The sequence below is a fragment of the Myodes glareolus genome, chromosome 26, assembly GCF_982192425.1.
Source record: "Myodes glareolus chromosome 26, mMyoGla1.1, whole genome shotgun sequence".
NCBI classification, from domain to species: Eukaryota; Metazoa; Chordata; class Mammalia; order Rodentia; family Cricetidae; genus Myodes; species Myodes glareolus.
In genome coordinates this window covers 5,931,978-5,943,990 of record NC_142051.1, presented here as the reverse complement: position 1 = coordinate 5,943,990, position 12,013 = coordinate 5,931,978, and the positions used below count along the sequence as shown (strand labels likewise).

The 12,013-nt window shown below is 43.7% G+C and overlaps 1 protein-coding gene across 2 annotated transcripts in view; it reads left to right on the top strand.

Annotated features, from left to right (window-relative positions):
• Nucleotides 1-12,013, top strand: part of Srgap1 (SLIT-ROBO Rho GTPase activating protein 1) — a 274,372-nt gene that overhangs the window by 212,939 nt on the left and 49,420 nt on the right. For both annotated transcript variants that reach the window (XM_085683398.2, XM_085683397.2), the window contains exons 9-11: nt 2,114-2,311; nt 2,963-3,047; nt 9,907-9,934. In XM_085683398.2, coding sequence (XP_085539524.1) covers nt 2,114-2,311; nt 2,963-3,047; nt 9,907-9,934 — 311 coding nt within the window. The remainder of the gene's footprint in view (nt 1-2,113; nt 2,312-2,962; nt 3,048-9,906; nt 9,935-12,013) is intronic.

The window sequence follows — 12,013 nt, the reverse complement described above, 5'->3', positions numbered from 1 at the left end:
ACACACACACACACACACACACACACACAAATGAAAGAGATAGGCATGTATGTATGAGTGCCTAGACAGTGTGAAAGTATAGAAGCCAAAGATGGATAGGAGGCTTTAAAGGAAGATGGGGGGGGGAGAAAGGTTTCAGTCAAAGCAATGACAGACTAAAGGTAAAAGTTTTGTTCAGCTAGAACATGGAAGCCTCAAAAAGTACAATAGCACGTTCCATACTGAAGAATAACTGTCTAACAGCTCTTCATAAGTGAAGAGAGATAAAAGACTTCCAAGTAGATAAAATAGACTCAACTAAAAAGAATTCCCAGTGGTTACTTTTAAAATATAAGCAACAGAGATCAAAGAACCTATTAAATACATGGATAAATCAAGATGAATATATAAAAGTAATAATGTCTCAGTTAAGTGTGTATAACTATATATCTAATTTCCTATAACAATGCATTATAAAATAGTATCTGAATTAGGAGAGGCCAATGGAGCTAAACTCTAGACTCTATATTAGATGACAAAAAAAAATCTGTTAATTTGCGGTGGGTTTGACCAGCATGGACTATGTAATCTTTGATAAATAAAAAACGAATATTAAGGTGATGCTAGGAGATAAATTTCAAAACACTAGGAAGTAGGATTAAGTAGTGTTGTGACCGTGGACTGAGGAAATCTTTCTTAAGTAGGACACAGCAAGCCCTAGTCGTAAAGGAAAGGACTGAAAAAATAATTGTATCAAAAGTGGAATCCGGGGGTCAGGAGGACAGCGCAGAAGCTAAAGGCAGAAGCCTGGGGTCCTGAGCTCCAGCCTTGGAACCCTGTAAAAGTGACTCCATAGAGTTGTCCTCTGACCTCCAGTCAAGTGCTGCAGCATGTGCACACGCACGCACACACGCACGTACACACACGTATGCACACATGTATACACACATACACGCACACACACACATGTACACACAAACACTCACACTAAAATATATATAAAAATCAAAGTAGAAGCTGTATTCATCTAGACAGTAATGGAGCTGAAGCCAGTAGGAAAATAATTAGTAACGTGAATAACAAGACTCAGAGCCCAGTAGAGTATTGATTGACAGGTCTCAAGGAAGTGTTCACAGGAGAGATTCCGGGTACCTTTCACATAGGCTAATACGCTCAAGCTCATACAACAGGGAGACGCTTACAGGTGCCGCCGAAGACCACTGCACACCAGCACAGTGCCCTAAATTGAATGGACTGACAGTGCCAACTGTTGACGAGGATGCGGAGTAATGGGAATTGTCCACCAGGCTGGTGGGAATATACATAGCATCATTTTAGAGAACAATCTTCATTTTCCATATACAGCAATTCTGTCCATGTATGCGTATCCCATTAAAATTATGTTCATGAATTATAGTTAATTCATAAAAGACCCAAACTAAAAGTTAATCATCTATCAATCACAGGGGTGGGGAGTGGGCGCAGATTTATCCTGGCAATAAATGTCAAGTGGTGCAATACTTGAAGAATTTGTCATGAGAAATAAACCTCGTTGTCACTGAGCAAAAGAAATCAAATTTAAAGATATAAGCTGTACTGTTCTGTTTGTATAAAACACCACCAAAATATTAGAAATCAGGGGTGGGTTTGACGGCTTCGGGGCAGGATATTTTGCTCGTAGCACATATAAGCTTCTGGCTTTGGTTTCCAACTTAAAAGACAGGAAGCAAGGCAGGAGGGAGGTTAGTAGATTGAGAGGAAGAAAGGTGTGGGGGTTTATTTGAAGGACAGTGAGGGTGTTCATAAAGTACACGTTGGGGCTGAGCGGTGTTTGCACAGGTGTGTCCACTTGGAGATTATTTCTCAGGCTATATACTTCTGGTCTGTGCATTCTTTCTGTTTGCAGGTTTACTTTAATTAAAAGGTAATAGTAAACAGAAATGAAATTGGGAGTCTCCAGTGGTCTGTGAGATTTATTAGAGCACAGACTGGTGACCCGAGGTCCGATTGGCCTGCCTCTTTTCCTCCACCCGCCCCTCTGAAGTCATCTCTCCCCCCGGGGACTGACGCTGGCTGAGAAACAGGAGGCTCACAGAGCAATATGCTAATGAGAGAAATGTTTTCCTGTGCCCAGGTCAAGAAAACGACCGAAGCCACCCTCCAGACCATCCAAGACATGGTCACTATCGAAGACTACGATGTGTCCGAGTGCTTCCAGCACAGCCGCTCCACGGAGTCCGTCAAGTCCACCGTGTCTGAAACCTACCTGAGTAAACCCAGCATTGCCAAGAGACGTGCTAACCAGCAAGAAACCGAGCATTTCTACTTCATGGTGCGCCTGCCTCCCAGCCCCTCCCGACGGAGCCCAGGGCCTCGCTTGTCTTGGGCACCTCTGCCATGGTGCCACAGTCTCCTGGAGGCCTTGATTTAAAAATATGTTCACCTGCACACCCTCACAGTTCCAGACTGAGCCGGTCTGGGTGGACATTAGGAGATGGGCTTTCTTTGAAACAAACTGGAAGGAGGTTGGGTGTTCAGCAGACGTGAGGATATCTTACTCAGTTGTTGCTCCATCTTGGTTTTTTGAGACAGGTTTCTTTCTGAACCAGTAGTCAATGTGGCCAATGAGCACCTGGAATCTTCCTGTCCCCACCCCCACCCTAGTGCTGAGGTTACCGATACATGCCCAGTACTAGAGACCCGAACTCAGTTCCTCCTGCTTCTACAGCCTTCCCTTTTTCCCTAATCCAGGCTCTGTCCACATTCCTGTGGGTACAGGTCACTGCAGAGTTTGCTAAAATGAAGCCCATTTCAACAGGTCTGGGGAGGAGGAGCCCAGCGCCTGCATCTCCCATAGGCTCTCAGGAGATGGCTGACTCCGCTAGACTAGAGACCACACTGGGAGTAGCAGCTACGCTTTAGTGCCCCTCTGGGAAGTCCCTGGACACTGGATGGGTTTACGTTCTTACCTCTCCTTTTGCAGAAACTCCGAGAGTTCTTGGAAGGCAGTAATCTCATCACAAAGCTTCAAGCTAAGCAGGACTTGCTGCAGAGGACTCTAGGAGAAGGTAGGTTTGGCCTGTGTGTTGTGTGTTGTGTGATGAGTGTCCTTTGAAGAGTGTGAAGTGTATGTGTGCGTGTGCCTTCAACTTATGTACATTTAAATTCAGTTGACCTGTCTCACTGATAATTGTGTTCTCTGAAGCCATTTTAAGCTTAGAGGTAAATCCAAGCAAGAGTATCTCTGCTGTGGAGGTTCCTTTAGGGAGGGACCCACACCCACTGACCCCAGTCTCTGCTTGCTCCACCTGGGGTGGGGAGGGCTCTGCCCTCCAGTCTCACCCCTGTCCATTTGCATGGGCTGGTAACTGTCCCATCTGTTGCCGTTTGGGATTCTAGAAACCAGTTTGTCCGGTCTGGGCGATTTTCTTCTTTTCCCGTAGGCATTGTTGGTAGTTGAGAAATAATCTAATGTTATATGTACATTCCTATGTGTGCTAACAAACACAATAGCATTGATACTAACAAAGCATTCTCGGAGCTATGCATTGTTCTGAGTTATAGTCTTCACTAGGTACTGTGAGCTTCCTCATCTTTACAAATGAGGAAACTGGGGTAGGGTGTACTACAAGCTAAGGGGACTATATAAACACCATCGCTTCCCTTTTTGTCTTCACAAAATGTAAAAAGGAAAAACAAATATATTCAGGCAAAGCCCTACCTTAATTAAGTATCTGGGGTCTAAAGCTTCAGTTCTTTTTATTCACACTAGATCCTGGTGGGCATTGGAAAAAGGGAAAAAGAAACTACAGGATGGGGTGAGAGGATGGGGTATGGGAATGACTGAATTCAACAGAGACTCCCAGGGCTAGAAAGGCCATTCAGCCGTTATGCGCACTTGCCTGGCTCTGAGTTGGGTTCCCAGCACCCACGTGGTGGCTTCTCCAGTTCCTGGGGATCTGGTGCCCTCTTCTGGCCTCTTCAAGCAACACACACACACACACACACACACAATGCATTTACATATATATATTCCTACACATAAGATAAAAATAAATAAATCTTTTTTTAAAAAGAGTTTTCTGTCTTATACCTGAGTTCTGCCTCCTACATTCTGGAACCTTCTTTGCCCACAAGGTAGTATATCTACTATTTTTCCTTATGGTTTGCTTCAAAGGGCTCATCCTCCTCAGAGAATGGCCACATACAAGGTTGTGTATAATCTCGGCTCCCCAGGATCTGGGTTGTCATACCTAAGAAAAAAGTTTTGTTGTTGCTATTAAAAAGCATCCAAGAAAAATAAAACAACCAAATGTGTCAACTTTAATTGAAATCTGAACCAAAAGGCAAAACTTAAAACTTAATGAAGGCGGTCATTTTAAGCATAATGGAAAATGAATATAATCTATATGTTAAGTATTACTGACTTAATTTTCCTATGCATTATAATGATACTGTGGTCATAATGAGAATGTTCTTATTCTTGAAAGAAAAAAAAAAACAAGAAACAAAAAACTTGTCCAGAACTTACTTTCCCATGGCATGGTTCAAGATTTTTAAAAGGAGACATACATAAATACATACATACATACATACATACTTATATACATACATACTACATACAAACATACATACAATTATGAAATCTAAGTGCAGATGATCAATGTATTATTCCTTGTACTGTTCTTTGATCTCCTCTGTAGGTTTAAACTTTTTTGTAAACCTTTTTATCTCTGAATAGTTTTCTTGTATAATCATGTCTTAGTTTTGTGGGCGGGTTTTTCTCTCATAATGAATTCCCTTTTTCCTCTCATTTTTTTTTCACAAGTGCCCAGTATTTCACACAATGCCCTCAAGGTCCCTTGCTGCCCCCAGAGCATAACATTCTCCTCGGGGCAGAGAAAGGCTGTTAGCCATGGTGGACACAGCAAGATGAGGGAACTGAGCTGTACGCCTGCTTGTCCTTGGCACCGCGCACAGTCGAGTGTTAATGTGGCTTGGAGCAACATTCTACAGTTTTTATGGTAGTCATTCAGCATGAATTCTTTTCTGTCTCCTAGAGAGAAAAGCCCCACTGGTTAATGTTGATCTCCATGTCATTCTTGGATCGAGCTACATTTTGGCCCTGTAGGCTGAGACCGTTTGCCAAAGTCTGTCCTTAGCCACACTCCGTAAAGCTGTCATACCTTGTGAACGCTGAGACAGGATTCCTTTGTCTGGGACTTTCTTTCAGTGGGCTCCAGTGTCCCTGGTGTGACACTCAGTTAACTCTGTGAAAGGGACCTGGATGGTTTTCATCAGGGTCCTATGCACTAACTCATTACAGACCTCTGCTGCTCTTGGCCCAATAATTTGTGCCAGCTTCACATCAGCTGCTGGTCACTCACGGATTCTTAGTTTGAACTTCCAAGAGAAATTGAGCAGAAGAGACACACACCCCCCTCCTTTAAAAAGGTTCAACCCGTGTAAGCCTGCTGACTTTCCATGCAAGCTCTGTTCCTGTTAATAGGCTTACAACAAAGGAGACTAGGAGGGTTAAGGGTGCCTGGCCCATGGAAAATAGTTTAGCAGTGAGCCCTTAGGAAGGAATCCAAGTCCCATCTGGTTAAATAAGGTTAGTGGTCCAGGATTAAGTGGCATGTTTGGGGACTGGCTTGACACTTCAGATAGGAGTACCTCTGAATTCTCCCAGACTTGCTGCTGCGAAAACTGCCTTCGTAGTAAAACCAAATAGCCCGTCACTGGGATTTAGCAGCTGATTGTCCACAGACGAAACTCTAGCTGCAGACATGTGTTTGGCCTGTCTTGCTGCAGGCTCTTGGCAGGCTACCCGTGGCCCAGTCAGTTCTTTGATTTACAACCCAGCGAAGCAACTGAATCAGGCTCCTAAGGCACCATTCTCCAAATGCAGACTCCCGAGACTTTAAAAACCACCAAAATAGAAAGAAGAAGCACGTGGGTGTGGAAGCCACGCTCGTCTCCCCAGCCCAACAAGGCTGCTGAATCTTTTAGGGAGATCGTTTCTTTTTTGAATGGAAGTTGAATCGACCACAGTAAATGAGATCTATATCTATAAAACTGGGGCATATAATTTTTTTTCATCCAGTAATGAGTCTTCATGTTCACATCAGGTTCTTTCTTTGTGTGAGGTATTCAGAGGTAAGACAGTAGAAATATCTAAACAGAAAAATGTGCTGGTGGGAGCCCAGCGCTGTATTACATTGTTTCTTCTCCTAGACACGCCGCTTTTGACAAAGGAATTAAATAGGTTATCTTGGAATAATCCATTGTCTGCCTTTGAGTAGGAGTACAAATATTCTTTCAAAGGAGAATCAGATTGTGAATAATAATGTCTCCTCACAGAAGCACCCAGTAGTCGGCGTTAGGAAGGAGAGCGACTGGAAAATTTGTTCTCCAAGACTTCATCAACCACTCATTAGGGGCAAACCAAAGGTCTAGTTCGAGCTAGGCATATTTTAATTAATATTCTCTAGGTCTTTTTTCTCTTATACCTCAAGTTGCCCCCAACCTTCATTTTGAATAAAATACATTTAAGTGTGAAAGATAATTTACTTCGGAATTGTGAAATAAAACGTAAGAGGATTAAAAGAAGCCGGTTATCCCAGATTGCAGTCCCAGCACTTGAAGGCAGAGGCAGGAGGATAGAAAGTTCAAGGTGAGCCTAGGCTACAAAACAAGGCCAATCTCTACCTCGGTAACAACACCCACACCCCCACAGCCCTCCCCGAATAGGTAGTCCAAGGAGCTGTTTGTACCAAGACAAAAACTTAATCCTGATCTTTTTCTCCCTCCAAGTGGCTTATATGGGGACTGTAGGTTTTAATAATTAAATAAGCTTCCAAAGAAATCTAATCCTCAGAACACTGGAAGCTTTGGCATTTCTTTAGGAAGGCGAGTCGTCCTTGCCTGTGTGTTATTGATCTATTAATGATAACACAGATTAAAAAATAAAGCCCCTTCCTCCGTTGAGATGCACACAGGACTGGTACCCGGAAAGGCTGTGGATGTGGCCATGCAGTTACCCGTGACTCCACGGCGCTGCTCTCAGTTCCTTATTCCACATGGATTCTGTATACATTTTGTCAGCCATAGGTGGGAGGAGCAAAATCATAGAAGTTGTCTTGTCATTTATTTTTTTCTCAGTTGAGGAAATAATTGATTGGGATAGTTGAGCAAAAATATCAAAATTTCCAGGTTATAAAATATTTCACTTCTCCTAATCATCAGTGTCTCTAATATCGGACCACGTGAAGGTGATTAGGCTGTGCTCCTCAACTTAAATGTGTAGGTATTTAGTAATTTGCATAATCACATGTCTGTGTACTTTTTAGTTTAATTCACTATTTTGTATTTTATTTTAGCCCTACTAGACAGGTCAAAGTATAAGCTTGGGTCCATTCCTTCCTTCTAGGATTGCTCATGAAGTGCTTCCCGGGTTTAAGTGTAGATGTGCATGTATATGCTTGTATGTCCACATGCATGTATGTCCACATGCCTGTGGAGGCCTCAGAGGTCAGCACAGAATACCTTTTTGGTTCTTTGAGACAGGGTTTCACTGTAGCTTTAGAGCCTGTCCTGGAACTAGCTCTTGTAGACCAGGCTGGCCTCAAACTCACAGAGATTCACCTGCCTCTGCCTCCCGAGTGCTGAGATTAAAGGCGTGCGCCACCACTACCCAGCTCAGAATATCTTTCTTGATCACTCTGCACCTTATATTTTTCAAGCAGGATCTCTCCCTGAAGCAGCACTCACCAATTGGCTAGGTTAGCTGGCCAGTGAGCTCCAGGGATCCTCCTGTCTCTACCATTCCGAGCACTGGAGTTAGAGTCATGTGCCACCATGTTTAGATCTGAACTCAGGTTCTCATGCTTACATGGCAGGCACATCGCCTACTGAGCCATCTTCCCAATGCCGAAACGTATGTGCTGTGCGTGTGTGTGTGCATATGTGTGTGCTCACATGTGTGCATGCTTGTGTGTGTGTGCCTACGTATGTGTGTGCGTGCATGCATGTGTGTGTGTGCTCACACGTGTGCGTGTGTGCATGTGTGTGCGTGTGCATGTGTTAGGGATGAGCATTGAATTTACAGCCTCCCGAATGTTCAGCAAGTTCTCTACCACTGAGCTCCATCCCCATCCCAACCGCTACATTTTTTAAGACACTGTATGTAGTACAGTGTTCAGGATTTCAAATCTGCAGTTTAAATAAACCTCAACCTAGTGCCTGGCACATGCTACCTCACACAGCCTGGGTCAGGTCATGTTCTTGTGTAAAGTAAGACAAATAATAGAAGCTACTTCATAAAAGTTATGGAAACTATGAGTTAGCATATTAAATATAAAGTGTGCAGGCCAGGTAGGGAAACACACACAAATACTGCCAGTCCCCAGGGGCTAAGGCAGAACATTCAGGAGTGCTAGGCTACTGCATACCAAGGTTACCAAGTGTCACTCTGTCTCAAAATGAGTAAGGAAATATATAGTGGTTCGAACACTGGAGAGAACCCACTGCTTATATTCTGCTTAGGACATTTATTCAGATAGTTTCTGGTCTGTTTTTATTACTATAGCACACCGATGTCATGATAAAGCTTTGAACATAGCAATACAATACAGACAAGCCAGATAGTGTCTGTACCCTCAATCCTGGGCTCATCCCACTGATTCACCCTAGGTGATCTCAGCCAGCTCCTATGGCCTCAGCCCAACAAAAATGACAGATACTCTCAGGCTTGTCTGTCATCTGCTCAAACCTAGTGTAGCCCAGTCTCCCACGGCATTTCCATTAGGATGTCCATAAGGTGCCATCTACTACACACTGCTCACTGTTGCTCTGGCTAGAATCTGATCTTGCCACAACTTATATTGGCTCAGATCTAACTGAAGAAAGGTGTCCCGTGAGAATATCTGTTGGCCCCTATTTAATCAACACACATCAAGTCTTTCGTGTTACTAGTTGTTCAAGAAAAGAAAGTAGAGAGAGGGGCTCAGCTGTGGCCGAGGAGTGTTCGCTGACCACTCGCACCAGCCTGTTATCCAGTTGGCCTTGTCTTGTGGCCTGAATCACTGTGTTGTGTGATGGGCAGGGCTCACCTGCCCGTGCTCCAGTGTGGCCTTTCTCTGCCAGCCGTAGTTTCAGACTCCTTCAGAACCATCTCATCATTCTGCAAACAAACCAGCTGAATGGTTCCACTCCCCCACCCTGAGTGCATGACGAGCAACAGCAGTTGTAAACGCTTGCACACTTGAAATGCGTACAGACTGTGAGCGTGCTAGAATGATTCAGTCCTGTTATTTACAACAAGAAGGTCATATGTAATGTATGAGAGGCAGCTGGCAGTTTAGATACAGAATTCTATGAAAGACTTCGCTTACAAGGTGAGAGATTGTAGAATAATTGAATGTCCTTGTGTGTTGTCTGTGTCATTTCAGAATGGGGAACACAAGTTTCCTCCCAGTGCCCTGGTTTCATACCACAGAGAGAAGACCAACTTAGTCTATGGGAAACGGTGTTCACCCAATCCTCTTTGCTCTTCTGTCAATCAAAAGAGAGCAAATAACTATCACTAGCATGGGACTTTTAGATATGCGTGGTGTGTTTTCTGTTTGAACTTAGTTAGTCAAATGGCTATCTCTTCTTTTTAAAAAAGAAACTGCCTCAAATTGCCAAATGAAACATGTTTCTCTAGCCCATAGAATTTGTTAAATTTTGGATTGAGATTTTATGAAAATAATGGCCTTGAATTATTTGTGATCATATGCTATTTACATCTTTTGTACCAGGAGATCTGTAACTCACTATTAATTTGGCCTCCTGAAATAAGGGACCGGTGATACACATGATTATCAAATCGAACCCTCTGATTCCACTCAGGTTACTTATTTTATTTTATTTTATTTTTGACAGGTCATAGAGCTGAATATATGACTACAAGGTACGAAGATATTTTATCATAATCTGTGGTCTGTCTCACTTTCTTTTCTCTTTAGCAAGAGCAATTAATAACTACAGGAGATCATGGGACATGACGAAGCCAGCACCTTGAGGTGCTTGAGTTCTCGCCAGGTGACATGTGCTAAGGTTGTCCTTGGCAGAATCACAAAGCTCCTTAGTAAACAGTTGCACCAGAGTTGGGTGGGCTTCATTTCTCTCATCCCAAACACATTAGCTTTTTGAATAGACTGTCAACACTTTGACGCTAATTTAATTAACGAGTAACATGGGGTGTGGACCAACTGGATCAGTAAATGGAATCGCCTACCTCTCCAGTTCCTACTCCACTTGATGCTGTCTAAAAATTACAGATAGATTGAATTTGTTTTTTGGAATTTTAGATCTCTGTCCACTTTTGGATCTGATGTAAAATGTGAATTCTAACATGTAGCACCTTTTACACATCCTTCCTCCCTCCGCCCCTTCACCCATCCATGTAGGACGGTAAAGCTTCTTGCCAGAACATTTGGAAGCAGATTCTGGTCTGAGTTGGGGAAGGTCTGTGGCAACATTTGTTTCTGAATGGTGTCTTTTGTACAGCAGACAGACAGACATCACAGGAGTTGACATAGCAAGACTTCACGTGTTTGAGGCTGAGTTCTGGATGAGGCAAGAGGCACGTGAAGGTCTCTAACAGATCTTCTAGCTTCTGTATCTGATGCTTTGGTGCCCTAGGGTTTTGTTAACACCAGGGACCATCAATGGCCAGTTTGCAGATTCCCAGGGGTGGTCAGAACTGCCTTCCAAATGTAGCTTTCCTCTACAGGTTAGCCAATCCGGAGTCTGTCTTAATTGGTTCTCTTATACGAGGCGACAGGCCCACCTGCCTGGACACACCATGACAGAGTTCCAGGACATACATACCTGTGCCTCTGAGGGCTGTCACCTAGCACTGTCTCTTCATGGGCAGTCATCTCTTGATAATATAAAAATCAGCATTAGAAATCATACATAGGATAATGAAAAGTGATGTCATCAGGTAGAGCTGATGAGACTTCTGGCAGCTCGTTGTTGGACTTCCTCGTGGCTCTCACAGTCCTTCCTTCGTGCGCAGCTTGGAATTTAGTGTATAAAACTATCCCAGAAATGTCAGCTGTGGAAGGACAAGGCGTGCCATCTCGGAGAGGGCTCCACGCACTTCGGAGAGGGCTCCACGCACTTCGGTGTTTTTGCAAAGGCTCCTTTTAAGCTCCTGGGCTCTGCAGGACTTCAGATGCAGCTGGTTGTATGCTCCATTAGTCACAGCCCTCCTGCTGGGAGAGCCTGAGGGTTTAGCCATGAAAGGCTGTATCAGCGGGTCTCTTATACACGTGTTGATTGCTGTGGTAATAGTTAATGAAGCTCTTCAGGGTCTCACAGAAATTCTTGGGACTTTCTAACCTGGGCTTTCTGAACTGAAGCCAAATGAACTTAAAAGGACATTAGTCCAAAGGACAGCTTCACAAAGGGCAAACACAGTCTGTAGGCATGGCGGGCCTTCTCCTACCCGCCTTGCAGAGACTGACCAGCACAGATTTGGAAATTGAGTCTGGTCATTTGGGGCCTTAGCTTCCTCATTTTGAAGTAGTGCAAGGTGATTGATGCAGGATTTGGCACCCAGGATGTGTGTAAGCCTGAAAGACCATGTGTGCCAAGTCTGAAAGCTTATCCACCAAAGCCAACAGGCAGGAGAGTCCAGAGCAACACAGACAGGTGTGATCTACTGCCCCAGGGATATGTGGGCAAGGGCATCCTGCTTTCTACCGAAACAGTACCTCATGTAAGTCTGGACCTCACACTCCAAAACCACATTGACCTGGTCATGAAAATGTTTACATAGAAATCAAACCCCGTTAGCACATGAGGAATGCTGGGCAGATGCGACATTACCTGCACTAGAGAATTATGAACTCACTAAAAACATTTAAATCCTCATTTGGAAACCTCTCAAAACCTGATCACAATTATGTTTTGGTGTGTAATTACATAAACCAAACAAAAACCTGGCCTTATAACATTTGACTAGATAGCTCACAAGAGC